Here is a 19177-nt window from a genome sequence, read left to right on the forward strand (position 1 = left end):
TAGATTCAATGTGTAATGACACTAAACTGATTTTTTTTTTTAAGTAACATTATAATCAGCGTTGTTTAATTGTAATGTAGGTTTGTGAAGATGTAGACGAGTGCAGCAGGGGAAACCATGGAGGTTGTGTCGCCAACTCTCTCTGCATAAATACACAGGTAACAGTCTCCAATCACATTTGTATCTAAAAATGTAAATGGTAAAGGTAAATGCAAAATTATTTCACTCCTTACAATTGTTCTTTTAGGGGTCTTATCGATGCGGGCCATGTAAAGCAGGGTACACTGGTGACCAACGTCGAGGCTGTCGTGCAGAAAAGGCCTGTGCCAATGGACTGCCCAATCCATGCCATAGTAAAGCAGATTGTATTGTTCATCGGGATGGATCAACAACTTGTGTAGTAAGACAGAATCCATTCTTTGTTCAGATCCAGTTAACCAGACGTTACAGAGTTAGGGTGGAATCATTAAGGGGCCTACTGCAAGTACATTTTAAAGGCATTACTACTCTGTCTTTTCACCTCTGCCTCAAGTGTACAGATGTTTCTGGTCAAACCTGTCAGTTACACTGTGGGCAGTTTTTGGTTCCATTACCCGTGTTTAGGATCACCTGCCAAATGGCGGCTGGTTTCTAGTTGTTTCTCATATTATGTCATGTCTAACATTTGTCTTTCTAATTTAAAAAAAGGACTGTGAACAGGGTGACTTTATTTTTATTACTCATTCTATAACTTAATTTGCTGTATAAACAAACTCAGGTCATTCAGTTTTCAGGCATCACTGCCTTAACAATAAGAGAATTGCAATCACATTAAAGTAAACCTCGGAGCCAACTAATAGAAATTACTGTTTTCTTTCTAGTGTGTTCCTGGATGGGCAGGAAATGGATTTATTTGTGGCCCTGATATTGACATTGATGGCATCCCAGATGAGAGGCTATCGTGTCCTGAAAACAACTGTCAAAAGGTTTGTAAAAATGACATGGCTACAGGAGTTGTGGTGATACTGTAAGTAATGCTTGAAGTCACTGCATTAGAATTCACCAGGGATGGGTTTAGAGTCAAGAGCACAAGGAAAAGAGCACTTCAAAATGTTAATCAGAATCAAAGTGAATGAGAAGTCACAGGCATTCAGTGAGTCTGTTGTTGCCACAGTGGAGATCTGGAACATAAGCAGAAGAGTCATTAGGAGAACAGGATGTGATTAGGAGTCTTGTGGGTAAGGGAGAGAGACCAGAAATAGGCTGTAGGGTTCTACAAAAACAAAGTAGAATATCAAAAGGGTTAAAAAAATCAACTGAAATAGTAAAAAGTAATCAGGTTAGTTCGAATTTAGAAGTGACCAGGGAAAATGATGAGGAGAAAGCTTAAGTAAAGAAACAATACAGCAAACTAGTGGAGAACGCACACCAACCAATACAAAGGTCAAAGAGTTTGTGTATCCTAACAAGTCATTAATGGTGGCTGTAATACTGTACTGTCACATTTGCAGTGTGAAATTCTTACATACACACTGATCACCATTCTCAGAACGATGAATTGAGACCGTTTGCTCTTTTTCCTGCTGTAAGAGCTTATTACGGCAATTAACAAAAATTGCACCCTCGGTGAATCCAGAATTGTAACCTACACTTTGTAATGAGCTCTCATAGCCTCCATTGTCTTCTAGGACAACTGTATGACTGTGCCCAACTCAGGCCAAGAAGATGCTGATTCAGATGGGATTGGTGATGCCTGCGATGAGGACGCTGATGGAGATGGAATCTTTAATGTGGAGGTACGTTTTGCTTAGGATGTCTTTTTGGGAATCGGTATTGAGAGTTAGTAACGTGCATGACTCTGCTTTTAGAGGATTTGTTTTTCTTACCATGCACCAGTGGGTGTCCTTTCTTACACATTTGGGTTAAATCTCAAATAAATAGAAACCTCAATTAAATGATAAAACTGGAAAAAACAAAATGTAGATGTTAAGATTTAAAAATGTATAAGGTACGGCCAAAACCCGAAGTTCGACCAGTTCCCAAATTGGCTGGCCATTTCGCATTTTGGCCGATCGGTGTGACCAAAGTCCGAATTACTAAAAATGACCAGTGTATATGCTACTTTTCGCTAGCCATTGCTGGCCAAAATTTGATGTGCTGATGTAAGACTGTCCGCTCAAGGTATGAAGATGCTTAAAAATTTCAGATGCAGATTCAGAAGTGAGTTTTCCATTCTGCCTGGGAAACTGTTCACACTGGAATCCGTAGGCACAGAAGAAAAATGAGTACGAACCGTCGCATCTTCCCAATCACTGACCGGTGGCCAAGGCAGGTCTTGTTCAGAAAGCGGACACCACTTGAGACAGCCTTCCCCTCACCCAAACACTAACCTTAAGGTCAATAAAATAGGTCCCTGATGTTAAGTCACTATTTTAGGGCTAAATTGATAACAGAAATATGAAACCTACTTATATACCTAATCTTAATTATTGTGAAACAACCAAGTGGTGTCCGCTTTCTGAACGAGAGCCGTCAAGGCTACACTCGATGCAATTGCACTGCTAAGTGCACAACAAATCGCTGCTTATGCCTTTTTTCTTCCGACTTTGGCTGATCGCCCCATGCTATTTCGCAAACCGGCTGGCCAAATCCCGAAATGAAGGAAAAGATTGGACATTGGCTGGTCAATTTACAGCAACATTGGCCATTTCCCGATCTAGCCGATTTCGGGTTTTGGCCATAACACATATAACAGCAGAAAAATAAAGCAAGAGTTAAGTAGGAAAGATAACATATTAAAACAAAATGGCTAAAGAGGTGAACATTTTCAGCAGCTCTAAATGACCACAATAACGTGTGATTTTGACCCGGCAGTCTGACCGGGACTGTCATCCTCTTTACTTTACCACCCCTAGTTTGCCCTCCACTAGAATGCTACTCTTACTTTTAACACGTCTCCTATACACAGGTACTACCATTACCGTTCCTATTTACTGTACATATGATATGCATTTTTTACTGAAGTTCCTGCTCTGCTGTTCTGCCTTGCAACAATCCACTAAACATCTTGCTACCACTTATCCCTCCCTTCAGAAGATGCTGAATTGATTTCCCTGTTTGGCTTCTCCACTTATATTGTTCTCATCCTGGCTCAATTTAATGTTCTTGTCAACTGACTCTCTACTGCTCTGTCCTCACCCTTTTATTTGTTTTGATAATATCACTCTTGTGTAAATTTATCCCTCTCTTAGGCATGCTGGATTCTATTCACAAGATCTCTAGACCTCTTGTAATATTGTCTCTTGACATATCTTCAAATCTGTCTCCAGCTGGGGGTGCATGCTCCCTGGGATTGTGTTCTTTATACAAATGCATGACATACTTGAACCTGTATACATACCCCATCAATGACCATGGTGGACCAAGTCAGACGAGAGAAATATGGTGCAAAAGGATAAAGAAAAAGGATATATAAAACCCCAATTCCAAAAAATTTGGGATGCTGTGTAAAATGTAAATGGAAACAGAATATAAAATCTCATTAACTCATGTTTTATTCATAATAGAACATAGAAAACATATCAAATATTTAAAATGAGAAAGTGTACCAATTTAAGAAATAAGGTAATTTTAAATTTGATGGCAGCAACAAGTCTCATAAAAGATTGGACAGGGCCATGTTTACCACAGTGTAGCATCCCCTCATCTTTTAACAACAGTCCGTAAACATCTGGGAACTAAGGAGACCAGTTGCTGGATTTTTGGGAGGGGCATGCGGTTTCATTCTTGCCCTGGGTGTTCTTGATTGTATTTTTCGTTTCATGATGCGCCAAATGTTTTCATTTGGTGAAAGGTTTGAACTGCAGGCAGGCCGGTTCAGCACCTGGACTCTTGTACTACAAAGCCAAGCTGTTGTGCATTGTCTTGTTGAAATATGCAAGGCTTTCCCTGAAAAAGACATTGTCTGGCTGGGAGCGTAAGTTGCTCTAAAACATGTATATGCCTTTCAGCATTGACGGCGCCTTTCCAGATGTGGAAGCTGCCAATTCCAAATGCACTAATGCACCCCCATACCATCAGAGATGCAGGCTTTTGAACTGTGCCGAAAACAAGCCGGATGGTCCCTCTCCCCTTTAATTTGTACTATTCATAGGTAATTGTCAAATATATTTTTAAAGACTCAGGGACAGATTGTTCATTTATTTTCATTTCCATGCAAGATTAACAGTGGCCTTCCCTCCTTTTGTTGTTCTGCTGCTCCTTTCATCATGCGCTCTGAAACTGTCCCATTTACTGCCACCCTAAGGCTTAACAAAGCAGCTCCTGTAATGAACTAAGTTCCTATACCCATCAGATCTCTCCAGCTTTTGCTTCACCTCTGATCTTTCTGCTTTTCTAAAACCCTTGAATACAGTATTTGTCACAGTTCAGTCAACATCTTTCTCTTACATGTGTTTTCAGTCTGGAGTTCAACAATAGCAGTGAAACTTCTCTTACTCATATGTTCAACATTGTCTCTCCCATAACTCTTGTACTGAATGATCTTCTATGCTATTTCTCCTTGATCTCACATTTAATGTTTACATAGTTGACCACAAAACTCTTATTCTGCATGATGAACAATATTATTCTTTATGGGAGAATCCAGATTCATTTCTTTAATGTGGAATCCAGTTATCTGTCACATGCTTCAATAATAAGTACATAATTCTCTTTGAAAACTATATTTTCACTGGGTTTTCTAATTTGCTAACATAACATTGCAAGCAAGGGACACCCAGCTCTGCATGAAAATCACTGTTGGATGATCACTAACCACAGATGAGCTCAGATGTCAGTTACCTAGCTGACATCAATATTTGAATACAAAGAGACATTCATGAATGAATCCACTTAATCCAATTCAGCATTTCGGGGTAGGTGACTGGTGGCTATTCCTGTAGTACTGGTTTCAACACTGGAGCCAACCCTGAGTGGGTTATCAGTGCATCACTGGCCCACTCAAACACTCTAAATGGGATCATTTAAACTTGCCAGTTATCCAAACATCCACGTCTTTGGGATGTAGGAGAGAAAACCATGTCCTTCAGCTAACTGTTCATAATGCAGGACTGATTCTTGTAGGGCCCCCAGTGCAACTGATGAGGTTCAATTCCTCTTTTCCAAATATTGAATCCTGTACAAACCTCTTCACAGTTTATTTGATAGGAACCAGAAATTTGAGTTCCACATCTCGGCAGACGTCATGACTTCATTTTGCCAATTATGGTAGTTCAGAGTTCTTTGTTACCTCTCAGTCAGATGCTGAGGCCTCACCTGGATTAGTGTAATTCTAGGCCTTCTTACATTGTAAAGTCCTGTTCACTAACTGAAATCTTTTCATGTCCGACTTCTTCGCTTGTACAACATTAATTTAGCTTTGAGTTTTTTTTACCCTCCTCTGCTTGTAGGCCTCCCCTGATTTTAGAATTTAAATCCAGGAAAAGGCCTTCTAGAATTAGCCTGACTGAAAGCAAGTCTATGGAGCTTCACTGTTCTCTGTTTGACTTTTGCTTAGTTTATATGGATTATGTAATGGATTGACACCTCATCAAGGATTGATGCTAATATACCATTATGGACTAAAATCCCATAAAACCTGACCTGGTTTATGTAGGTATGATAACAAATAAATGGGTGATGGAGTGAATGAATATTTGGCCTTTTTGTAATACATCACAAGGACAACAGAATTCCTCCATGTACTTGCCCTCATTAAGCATCCTGTTGACGTAGGAAGCCAACCTTGATTGCGAGTCTGGGGCATCACAATAATTCTCCAATCTTTGGGCAAAGTCACTTCTGAATGCCTCCTCATGTGCACATTATCAAAGAGTAAAATTGCATTTTTGTTTCTAGCTTTAAACATGACTGTTTTCAGGAGTCCTTCAGGTTTCATACAGTTTTCTAATATTGTTTGTGTTGTTCAATTTGGTATTAAAACTGCAAAACTCCTGAATATAAGAGAATTCTAAACTAGAAATTTGTTATCTTATTTTCTGAAACACCTTTTCCTGGTGATGGTCGCAGGTCAGCTACAAATCCCCACTATTCCTGGGGAATTCTCTGGTTTGTCCAAGCAAGCTGAGATATATAGTCCCTCCTGTGTGTCCTGGATCTGTCACAAGGTCTCCACTCCAAGGGATGTAACCAGAGCAGTTCCAGGAGGAGCCGGGATGGAATCCTTATGAATTTCCCCCAACTACCTCAACTGGCTTCTCTGGATCAAGAAGAGCAGTTACTCTGTTCTGAAGCTGTCATGAATTAATGAGCTTCTCACCATATCATAGAGCCCAGCAGCCCCACAAAGAAACTTCTCTACATCAGGTCATTACCATGGACTGGTACAGCTCTTACAGAACAACTGCTGCCACTTTAGTCTGTTTATTGGTTTCATGTCTCCTCTTCCATTACTCTTGAAGATTCCAAACTCCTCCACTGAGGGCAGTAGTCCCTCCCAAACTGAAGAGAGCAATCCACTCTTTTCATGGAGAGAACCATGACCTCAGACTTGAGTTGCTGATCCTCATTCCTGACACTTCATGCTCAGCAGCAAATCCCTCAAATGTGTGCTAAAGGTCACATTCAGATTAGGCAAAGAGGTCAACATAATCTGCAGAAAGCAACAAGCCTCCCCATCTGAACACCCTTACATCATTGGCTGCACCATGCCTTGATATCCTGTCCATGAAAATCACCCATACGACTGATGACAAGATGCAGCCTTGATGGATTCTGACACCCACAGTGAACGAATTTGACTTAACACCAAGTGTTCAGATGCGTTCATATAAAGAATGAATAACACATAAGAGCGGCCCACTTCCCCCATATTCCTGCGGCACCTCTCACTACACATTCAGAGGGCCACGGGCCTATTATTTTTCCAAAAGTACAAAACTCATGTAGACTGGGTTACCACACTCCCATGCACTCTCCATTGTGCCAGGGAGAAGAGATGCTCTACTGTTGGACGGCCAGGATGAAAGCCACATTGTTCCTCCTGTATTCTTGACTCAACCATTGGATGGATTATCCCCTATAGCAATCTTGTATATGCCTTTCCTGGGATTTGTGGAATATGACCCTTATTCAGTGGGAACACACCCTCTGGTCTCGTTTTTTTTAAATATGGGGAACACACCACCAGTTTACCAATTTTAAGGGTACTTTACCTGCTTTTCACATGACATTGAGTAGACATGTTAACTCCTGCTATTCCAACAATGTGAGTGCTTTCAATATTTGTGGCCAAATCTCATCGTTCACAGCAGTTTTATCACTATAGAGACCGTGACAACAGGACCCCCCTCGCTGTACATGTCCAACATTGTAAACTAGAAAGAAATAAATGTAATATTTCTCTTCAATGTAGTGGACACTAGAAGGCATGCAGGAGAGACTTCACAAGAAGACAACCAAATAATGAACTGGAGAAACAGAAATGGCTTTTAAGGGTGCTTGCTAAAAATGGCGGTATATGAAATATTTTTTTATTGATTTCATTGCAGGACAACTGTGTTCTCGTGCCCAACACAAACCAGAGAAATGTGGATCAGGATGACTTTGGGGATGCATGTGACAATTGCCAAGTGACCCAGAACAATGACCAGAGAGACACAGATGGGGATGGCAAAGGTGATGCTTGTGACAGCGATAAGGATGGAGACGGTATGACGGCATTACTTGTGTATTTATTCATTAACATTGAAATATAAACAGCTATAATATAATAATAAATGAATGGATGAATATTTTATTGGATGTCTTATAGGGAAATAATATGAAAAAGGAAATAGTTTCTATGTGAAACTTTTATATATTGTACTAGCCATGTGCGCCCAACTATGTTGCGCGTGTTAAAGTTGTCTGTGAAGGGCTCCCTGTTTAAACGCGGCTGCCAGTCATGAACTGGGCCCTTCGTCGCACAGTGTTATGATTTTTTATAAGGGAAACAAAATTACAAAACAAAACCCTTGGACATTGATTCAATAGGAACGGCCTACTTGGAATCACTGTCCGAATTGTAATTATGTGGTGGTGTAGAGCATTTCTGCTTCTGTCCGTTCACAGTCCGTCTCATTTTCACGACACTATCGTTTTCTGTCACGATGTCTTCACAACCTTTCTCCAATCTCGCAGGTTGCTTTGTGGCAATCCAATGAGTAAGGCAATATACACGGAGCAATGGTTATAAAAGGGGGACACATAGGTATCTAGGCTCTTTAAAGCATAAATAGGGATCACTACACTGACATGTGAGCAAGCCACGTTACAACTGTGAGACGCGAAGCACTCGCCGGCTACAACGTAACAATAATAATTTCCGGAACGTGCTGTTACGGTGTCATTCATTTTACCCACTGTCTTTCTTTCATTCATATGTTACGTAGGAACGTACCTTTTATCTTCGGCAATCTCATTCTCTAACCAGGCCTCGAGAGCTAACCAACGTAACACTGTCCACCACCCCTTTCGTTATTCAGGCACATCATTGACATCCGTGAGTAACAACAACGTACTAAACTGGAAGGTGGTCTACACACGCTTGGAATTCGCGGACAAACAAAGATCAAGATCTAAATGAAGATCTCTTTAGTTAATTTAAAGAACAACAATTTGTTTAGTTTGAAGGTCTGTGTTTTGAGGTGTGACTGGAGTACTACAGTCTTCAGTAGTATAAGCCTGGAGGAGATTCTTAATGCAATGCCTATGTTTTAGCTGTCTCTCTACTGCCATCTAGTGCTTCTTCTTCTAATTCATTCGCGGACAAACAAAAATCAAGATCCAAATGAAGATTATATATAGAGATAGTTGTCACTAAATCTAAATTTTAACAGCCTATTCTCTTAACCCACTTGTTTTTGTAAAGCAGGGATTCTTGAACCCTTTAATCCGAGGACCTAAATTAGAAAAACTGGTACTGTGCAGGGACCCAAGAAGAAGATTACTATTATTACAAGGATTTCTAGAGCTGTGCTGGCACATGACAGTGAAATCATAAAAAGACAAACAACAATGGTCACATAGTTAAAAAAGAGAAACCATTTTTTGTTTCCTTTCTAACATACAGTATGTCTAAGGGGAATATTACTAAAAGAGAAGTGGGAAACAAACATACTGTGAAAACAATACTCCATCTACCCATTTCCCAAACCACTCATTCAGACCATGGGCACAAGGATGCTGGGCCTGTCCCAGCAAACATCGGGTGCAAAGCAGAGTCAATCCTTGGACTGGACGCCAGCCCATCACAGGGTGAAAACATACACCAGGGCCAGTTTAGCATCGGCAGTCCAACTAACCTGCATGTTGTCATTGGGCTGTGACAGAAAACCCACATGCATATGTCGAGAACATGTACACTCCACACAGGGGACAATTATTACCATTCAAAACAAGAATTGATTCCTGTGATGTATCACTGCCAGGGGAAATGCTTAGTGTAAGCTTTAGTGAAGCCGAGAGAAAGAAAATCTTGGGCATTCGAGGATTTGATGAGTTTTGAAAGAATAGTTTGAAAGGTCACTTGACTCATGGCGGCAGTTAATGGATGAAGTAGTTCAAAAATTAATTAATCAATGCAGCTTATTTAGCTAGTCTTAAGTAATTTAAATACCTCTTTACTTGAATGGCGTTTTTTAAATGAGCTCCACCATTAACAATACATTTTTCTAAATGGGTTTGCAAATAGTTTAACATACTCCAGATCCATTAAACAATTCAATCAAACAAGTCTGAAAAAAAATGAAATTATCCTTAAAAATGTATGCACTATTTATAATTTATACGGGTGATAGGATAACTCTTACCAAATTGCTGAATAATTCGGCAAACAGTTCTATTTGAAATATTTAACTCTGCTGACTAACATTGTGCTGAGTGTCTACTGCTTTGTCCTTTTGGTATTTTCTAGTGTTCTTACAGTTCTCAGTGGTCTAACAAACACACTTTTCGCACAACCATTACAGACATTTACTGAACCACTTTAGAATAGTTTGGTGTATTTAACTTAATGCAGAATCTTCTTTGCACCTCTGTTACAGATTAGAGTCAATGTATGCCATAATAGTGAACACACGATGAGGCACCGAGCAGTTGTTTATGGCCACCGAAAGAGCATGTGGTGCACAATACTGCCACGACATTATGTACGTACTCCCCCCAATTCTCGTGCTCTTCATAACACCCTGTAAATCATCATATCCTTGTCCTGCACCTGTTACAGTCATTTCAACATTTGAATTTAACACAGAAGTTCATTCACCTCACAAGCTTGTTTGTGTCAGCGCCTTCTGTCTACCCCTTTTGTAATACACGTGTTTGCCATCAGTCTTCTTAGTTTCATTATTTAATAGGTTGTGAAATGGGAGGGGGGGAAACCTTATATTTTCATGCCACAGAAATGAACATTTGCTGTGATGCGTCATTGGCATTGTAGTATGCTAAACAGCAGGTGGTATACAATTCGGCATGAAATGTGCACTTAGATAAACTCAGCTATTTTTACTACACAATCACATATGTGGGGTTTTATTGCACAGCACTTTGGTCAGCCTTGATGTTGTTTTTAAAGTCTTTTTTGTCTTCCGGGTCTTTTAAATGTCTTCCGAGAACTTCTGAGAAGATCATGTATCGTTGCCTTGCTTTTCCATTCCAGGATTTTCTTTTATATATAGAGAGAGAAATAAATAACAAAGGGTTGCAAAGCATAGTTTAAGAAACACCATGGTAAATGGTTGCTGGGGAATTCCCAGGTGTTTTCAAGGCAGCTGAGATATATAATCTGAGACATATAATGTCCTGGATCTGTCACAAGGTCTCCAGCACCAAGGGACATAACCAGAGCAGTTCCGGGGGAGCCGGCTGGGATGGAATACTTGCGAATTTCCCCCAACCACCTCAACTGGCTCTTCTGGATCAGGAACAATGCAGTGACTCTAGTCTGAGGCTGTCATGAATTGATGACATAGAACTCAGCAGCCCGGTGAAGAAACCTCCTGTTTGTTGCTTATAGTCTGAGAACTGCAGACTTGGCTGCCTCCCTCATAGTCACCACCACAAGGATAGAATCAACACGAAACGTGACTAGGGCAGGATCTGCACCTTGCTCCACAAAGGTGTGAAACAGTAGAGCAACTACTGTTTACAGCTGTCTCTAATGGTTTGATTCTTGTTTTTCAGCCTCGTAATTGCTTCTTTGACTTTTATTGGCACAGGTCTTGTCCTCATGTTGAAAAAAAGCAAATGCAGACTCCAAAGAGTAGAAGAATTAATCAATTAAATAAATATCAAGATTATAAATAAAGATTAGTTAAAGACGAACAGGTAGATTACACTTCAGATGCTAATACCCTTTTCTAATATATGTTTGGTCTACATTTCTTCTCTGTGCAAATAAAATTGGAAGGCCCAGGGGATGGATTAACACTGGACTGGTCAAGGAAGTTCCTTGGGATTTTGTTGGCTTCCAAATTATAGTTTCAGGGGATTCTTTTTCCCCTACTACTGTATTTTTAATTAAATATTTTGTTATTAGGGGTCAGAAATATTCACGACAACTGTGAAACAGTGCCAAATCCCGATCAAAAGGACAGTGACAACGATGGAGTGGGTGATGCTTGCGATAGCTGCCCAAGAGTGGGCAATCCTGACCAGGTAAGATTCTAAACCATATGATTATTATGTTGGAATCTTTCCATTATTTGTTTGATTTAAAACTGTGTTCATTAAAAAGAGGTCATAAAATTAAATTGAGCAGGCAGCAATACCTGCATATTTTGTGTGTATTAAAAAAAGAACAAAGTGAAGACATTTCAATGCACACAAAAACTTTAAGCAGTGGACAGAAGGGGACATATTAAGTCAATTTATTCATACAGTGTCCTCAATGATGTTTGGGACAGAGACACCTTGGTCCTTGATTTACCCCTCGGCTTCCAAGCATACTGCTAGTGTTGTCATTTCTACATGCTGTGGACAAAACACATGCAAATACCATCCATCCATTATCTAACCCGCTATATCCTAACTACAGGGTCACGGGGGTCTGCTGGAGCCAATCGCAGCTAACACAGGGCGCAAGGCAGGAAACAAACCCTGGGCAGGGCGCCAGCCTACCGCAGGCAAGCAAATACCCTTAAATTAAAATCTGCAATGTGCATCTTATTCACGTCTGAATTGATAGATAGATAGATAGATAGATAGATAGATAGATAGATAGATAGATAGATAGTTACTTTATTAATCCCAGGGGGAAATTGTTTGATTTGTAATACTTTATGTAAACAGTGGAGCCGAGGGATAAATCAACAAACAATGTGTCTTTGTCCCAAACATTATTGGGGGCACTGAACATCTATCTTCTGAGCCAGCTTTTAATAGTACAGGGTCATAGCAACCAAAAGGCAATGACTACAGTTTCAGGTAGGAACAAGCACTGAGCAGTATTACACACAGTTACAGAATGAATGAAAACTCTGTATTATAATAATAATAATAATAATAATCTATATATATAAAAGCCAAATACCACTGACTCACTCATCACGAAATCTCCTGAACCATGAGGACTTGGGACTTGAAATTTGGAATGTTGGTTACCCTTGGGCCATTGTTGCTCGCTAAGAAACAGTTTTAAAAATTTTGTGGTACAAGCGTGAAATATCTTATAGTTTTTTGACCCGTTTGTATGTCTGTCGGCTTTTCACGAGAGAACTACTTAACGAATGTAGATCATTTTTATTTTCTATAATTTGCTTGAACATTCCGTTGATTTTGTGACTTTCTCATCGCGCTATGAATTGTAGTTTGCTTGCGGTACCGATTTATTACCGCGAATCCGAGAGAGACTCATCGGGTTGCGGGGTCCTTCTCACTCACACGTCTGCCTTGGGGCATAACCTTAACTCTGCTTAGTTAGCGAACTAGAGAATTACTTAACGGATTCAGATCTTTTTTTTTTCTATAATTTGCTTAAACATTCCGTTGATTTTGCAACTTCTCTCATTGCGCTAAGAATCATAGTTCGCTTGCAGGTGTAATATATTTGTGCTAATCCGAGAAAAAGGCTGTGGGCCAAGGGGGGAAGAGTGACATCAGGAGTAGAGAGCTGGGTGGGACCCTCCTCACTGTCCTGTTTCACTAATACACGGGCGAAGCCGCGGGGATGGCTAGTATATAAATAAAGATACAACTCCATCTTTATTAGAGATGGTTAAAAAATGATGGGTGACTGTGCACATATAACATTATAACTGGGGAGGCAGTAATTATGACCTATTTGACTCCATGTGTGCAGGTGCTACATACAGATGGCCAAAATATATTGTTGCATTACCTTTTTTCTACACTAACAGCTGGACATTGACAATGACCTCATTGGTGATCCATGTGACACAAACAAGGACAGGTGAGTAAAAAACAAATTATTATTAAACTGCAAAAATCCACATTATTAGACAAAAATAATAATAATAGATTATTATGTTTGATTTTTTTCACAGACCAATTACCAATATAGCTTATATAATTTCCCTCATATTGTGTCCCACATAACAAACTGTTTTGCTACTCTTTAGTGATGGTGATGGACACCAGGATTCTCGTGACAACTGTCCCATTGACATAAATAGCTCACAACTTGACACAGATCATGATGGCATTGGGGATGAGTGTGATGATGATGATGATGGTGACGGAATTCCTGATGTGTACCCCCCAGGGCCAGACAACTGTCGACTTATACCAAATCCTTACCAGGAAGATGCAGACGGTGAGGTGTATCTTTCTACCAACAGCATATGCTGTCTCTAAGAACCTGACGTCAACATTCACTGTAAATGGTTCATTGAGTCTGGCCACAGACTAATGATGGTCTCATATTGTGGTTTCTACTCTTAAGTAGCTTTACAAAAATCAAATAGTCTGTGGGCAGAATCACAATGTGGCATTTGAAATGTACTACCACCTGCTAAACAACACTGATTTTTTTCATTCCATGCAGGTGACGGTGTAGGCAATGTTTGTGAACATGACTTTGACAATGACACAGTTATAGACAACATTGATGTGTGTCCTGAAAACGCTGAGGTGACACTCACAGACTTCCGTGCCTATCAAACTATTGTTCTCGACCCAGAGGGGGATGCTCAAATTGACCCAAATTGGGTGGTTCTCAATCAGGTAGGAAATTTAAGTTTCAAACTATGCATAATGAGCATAATGAAATTATATTGGGCATACGGATATGTTCTGCAGGTTTCTTTCATCCAGGAGAGCTACACATACCGCCTAAGATGTCTACAGCCAATTAAAACTATAACATTAAAAAAGAAACACATGCATGTCATAAACTACAGATTACAGTGATTACTGTATATGGGATGATAAGGGTGTTTCCATCATACCAGGTCCACCATGTTGAAGAATCCTCTTGAAGTTTAAAATCACATTTGTGATGAATTATGAGGAATGTCAGCTGAATCATGTGGAAATAGGGATGGATTATGAAGAAAGAATAAAGGGATTAATTATGAGGAGCTGAGCGTTTTCAGTTTAAGCAAAAGAAAATTAAGAGGTCACATGATTGAAGTGTTTAAAATTATAAAGGGAATTCGTTTAGTGGATCAAGACTTTTCCTTTAAAATGAGCTCATCAAGAAAATGGGGACACAGTTGGAAACACATTAAGGGTAAATCTCACACAAATGTTTGGATGTTTTTCTTTACACAGAGAACCATAGACACATGGAATAAGCTACTAAGTAGTGTGGTAGACAGTAGGACTTTACGGCCTTTCAAAGCTTGACTTGATGTTATTTTGGAAGAATTAAGTGAACAGGACTCGTCAGCTTTGTTGGGCTGAATGGCCTGTTCTTCTCTAGATTGTTCATTGTGAATGAAGTATCCCGGTATAACACAGCTGACAATCAATTTTTCTTTTGTACTAAAATGTATTTAATTGAATGTTTGCTCTTGCAGCATTCCTGAGCAGTGTCCTGGGTTTGATTGTGTGATCGACGTCTTTTGCATACAGGTGCTATGTTCTCCGTGGACTTCTACATTCCACAGATAACCTTTTAATTAATGATTTTGCTTTTGTGCATGTCTATAGATTTTATAGCCGTGTGAATAAATGACCCCCGGTGACACTGGTCAGGATTAAGCAGGCTTTAAAACTGATATAGTGAATAAATAAATCTTTTTGCATTGCTAATACTTGTGATGAACCTACTTGTGTCCATCACAGGACCACTGTTAGCTGGAGTTTAGCCCAGCAACAATAAATGCTAACATACTCTTACCAGACCATTCTTAGCATCACCAGTTAATAAACATTCACATATTAAGTACGTAGGAGGAAGCTAAAGTACCCACAGGAAACCCACAAGAATGCTATTTCCATTACACTGCTTAGGTCTCATCTTTGCTGCCATTGCCACACCGAATATTCCGTATATGCCTTTACTACATGGGAAATCTTACAAATGAGTGGAGGCCAGTCAGCCAATAAAGCTTGTTTGATTAGCTAGAAGCTGAATATTCGCAATATCTCATTCATAAATTTGTTTAACATACATTCTCTCCACATGGAAGACTTGATGAAAAGTAACAAATTATGTCACTCTATCAGAATGTGTTTCAGAAGGTACTGTTGTTATGCACTGTTGGTTTCTTAGCCATCCATCTTCATGTATATTTTCTTTTTTCATTTTAGGGAAGGGAGATTGTCCAGACCATGAACAGTGACCCTGGTCTTGCCGTTGGTAAGCAGCTCTCAAACGGGTCCTGAAATGTGCAGTGGATTTCTTCTTGATAGACAGATAGATAGATAGATAGATAGATAGATAGATAGATAGAAGTTTATTTTTCTCCTAGAGGGGAAAATTGTAAGAGGAAATAAAGAATTGTGTGAAAATTATGGATTAGCCATGTTTCACGTTGTCATGAAAACAGACCTTTGTCAGATGATTTGTCACATTAATTTGCAGTTTGCTCAAGCACTAACATATAATTTGTTAGTTTACTAGATGTAGTTAATTTGAGTTGTAAATGGTGATGTATCATTTAAATTTACATTTTATATTAGACTATTTTTTTGTTGCAGATTCTCTTCTTTACAACCTTTGGAGTCTGCCTTAAGAATCTGCTGTGCTTTGGATGGCTTTTTCCTTGATTTAGCCCACTCTGCTCAATAGTTTAAAATTACAAAACAAACAATTCAGACGTGATTAAATTGCACATTGCAGATTTTCATTTAAGGGTATTTGCATGCATTTCAGTCACACCATGTAGAAATGACAACACTCTTTCTACACAGTCTACCCATTTCTTGGCACCTTAATGTTTGGGACTACTGGTGTCACAGGTGTTTGTGATTCCTCAGTTGTGTTTCATTGCTTCATAAGATACCTCGGCTTACTTCTACCCTTTGGAGTCTGCATTGGCTTTTTTTCAACATGAGGACAAGACCTGGCTAAAGTCAAAGAAGCCATTATGAGGCTGAAAAACAAGAATCAAACCATCAGAGACCTCAGTAAAACATCAGGATGACCTACATCAGCTGTCTGGAATATCATTAAGAAGAAAGAACACACTGGTGAGCTCAGTAATTGTAAAGAAACTGGTAGGCCAAGGAAGACCTCCACTGCTGATGACAGAAGGATCTTCACTATGGTAAAGAAAAAGTCCTAAACGCCAGTCCGATAGATCAGAAACAGACTTCATTAGGCAGGTGCTTGTGTCAGAGACGACTATCTGCAGAAGACTTCATGACCAGAAATACAGAGGACACACCGCAAGATTCAAACCACAAAAACAAGATGGCCAGATTACAGTTTGCAAAAAAAAGATCTTCAAAGAGCCTGCAGAAGTCAAGGAAAAAGTCTGTAGACAGACAAGAAAATGATAAATCTGCATCAAAGTGATGGCAAGAGCAAAGAGTAGAGAGGCGAAAAGTAACTGCCCAAGATCCAAAGCAGACGACCTCATCTGTTAAACATGGTGGTGCCGGGGGTGTTAGGACTTGAGCATATCTGGCTGATTCACTGATGACAGAGGCGCAATGAATTCTGAGGTGTATAGAAACATATGATCTGCTCAGGTTATAGTAAATGCCTCCAAAGTCACTGGAAGGCACTTCAACCTACAACAACATAATGATCGTAAACATACTGCTAAAGCAACCAAGGAGTTGTCACAGCTAAAAAATGGAAAATTCTTGAATGTTCAAGCAAGTCATTTGATTTAAATCCAAGTGAGCAGGCCTTCCATATGCTGAACTTAAGGGGGACACCAGAGAAGATCCTCAGCACCTAATGATGTCTATGAATCGCAGACTTCAAGCAGTCATTATAATAATAATAACTTCTATTTACGTAGAGCCTTTCATACACTCAATGACACTTTACAATTCAATAAACACATTAACAAGACAATAGAAATTACATATATTAAAATAAATACTACTCATTGAAGAGATGTGTTTTTAACAGGAGTTTGAAATGAATAATAGATTTTTCCTTGAGAAGGCTGAGAGGAAGAGCATTCCAAATTTTAGGGGCTATCACCAGAGATGGGGGACTCGAGTCACATGACTTGACTCGAGTCAGACTCGAGTCACAATTTTCAGGACTTGAGACTTGCTTGATTGAAGTAAGAAAATGACTTGACTTTGCCTTGAGAGTAAGTGACTTGAGACTTGACTTAAAGTGGAAGACTCGACAATGACTTGAACTTTTAAATATAATTCGTTTAATAAAATAAAATAATTTAATAAAATAATTATGACTCAGCAGCACCATAATTGGCGCCTGCGCCCTTAACGCTGCACAACTCTTAACGTTACCAAGAAGAAGAAGAAGAGGAAGAACGCTGCACAACTCAAACCGCGCCAAACATGGCCGACAATAGTCGAGCTCCTCATATAGTCACGTTTGGCTGTAAGGACTTTGAACTAGACCGTACTAACAAAAAAAGATTTGCCAGATGCAGAGAATGCAACGCGAGAGTATCAGACACGACAACCACAACATCAAATTTCATCCGCACTTCAAAAACCACAAGGAAAGGTAAGAAAGTCGAATTCTTTATAGTCAATTTAATAAAACGATTACTAATTAATTAAATTAATCTTTTCTGTTTGTCATAATTTGGCCTTGGTTGCATGTTTTTTTTTATCAGAAATGTGATGATCATCTCATAAATAAAACGCTATAACGTTACCAGTGGCGTAGCCACATTTTATTGTTGAGTGCAACTTGAAATGAAAGGGCTTCTCGATATTACATGTAAACTATAATGTCTATATTAAATGTGCGCATTTTCAAGCGTTTGTATGGACTGACTGCGTGTGGTTAGTTGAATGGCAGCTCGTGTAACGTTATACAGCATGAAAATCTAAGATGAAAGCGTCGGTGCAATCACTTCTCCTTCAATAACTCGTTCAAAACTTTTTGGTCATACAGACAAGAATAATTTCATCGTTCGAATCGGTTACGTTAAGTGTCTATAATTTTTTTGTGTACACTCACAATAACAACAAAATGTTGTGTGCTGTATAACAATGAAACCAGTTCAAAAATAAAACAAATATATCAGATTATATATTATGTATGAAACGTGTATATTGCGCGTCCACCGCAGAGATGACGATTAAGCTTCATAACTTCATCACTGGGCTATATTAACATACATTATATTTATATTCTGCTGAAATGAAAAAGATCCGTTCATTTTATTTAACGAGATTCATCACTAACGTTAGATTAAAAAGAGTGGATAAATCCCCTACTGCGCCTTATAATGGACAGCATAAGTATTAAAGCATCATATATAAAACATTTCCTTGATCATTAAGAAATTGTTTTTTTGAGGAAAACATTTCAGGATTTCTCTCTATATAATGGATATGTATGGCACCCCGAAGTTTAAATTTCCAAAATGCAGTTTAAATGCAGCTTCAGAAGACTCTAAACGATTCCAGCCGAGGAGGAGGAGTCTTATCTAGCGAAACAATCGGTTATTTTCTAAACAAATGGACAATTTATATACTTTTTAACCTCAAACGCTGGTCTTGTGTTGTCTCTGCGCAGTCTGTGTGATTCGGGTAAATACAGTCTTAGATTGCAGCAAAAGTGCAGACCCAGTGTTTACACAGT

At 39.2% G+C, this 19177-nt stretch overlaps 1 protein-coding gene across 2 annotated transcripts in view; it reads left to right on the forward strand.

The window, feature by feature from the left end:
• Positions 1 to 19177, forward strand: part of LOC120537557 (cartilage oligomeric matrix protein) — a 62596-nt gene that overhangs the window by 34800 nt on the left and 8619 nt on the right. For both annotated transcript variants that reach the window (XM_039766585.1, XM_039766586.1), the window contains exons 6-15: positions 81 to 158; positions 248 to 400; positions 861 to 965; positions 1668 to 1775; positions 7530 to 7689; positions 11558 to 11676; positions 13377 to 13429; positions 13599 to 13792; positions 14024 to 14202; positions 15736 to 15784. In XM_039766585.1, coding sequence (XP_039622519.1) covers positions 81 to 158; positions 248 to 400; positions 861 to 965; positions 1668 to 1775; positions 7530 to 7689; positions 11558 to 11676; positions 13377 to 13429; positions 13599 to 13792; positions 14024 to 14202; positions 15736 to 15784 — 1198 coding nt within the window. The remainder of the gene's footprint in view (positions 1 to 80; positions 159 to 247; positions 401 to 860; positions 966 to 1667; positions 1776 to 7529; positions 7690 to 11557; positions 11677 to 13376; positions 13430 to 13598; positions 13793 to 14023; positions 14203 to 15735; positions 15785 to 19177) is intronic.

The sequence above is a fragment of the Polypterus senegalus genome, chromosome 10, assembly GCF_016835505.1.
Source record: "Polypterus senegalus isolate Bchr_013 chromosome 10, ASM1683550v1, whole genome shotgun sequence".
NCBI lineage: Eukaryota > Metazoa > Chordata > Cladistia > Polypteriformes > Polypteridae > Polypterus > Polypterus senegalus.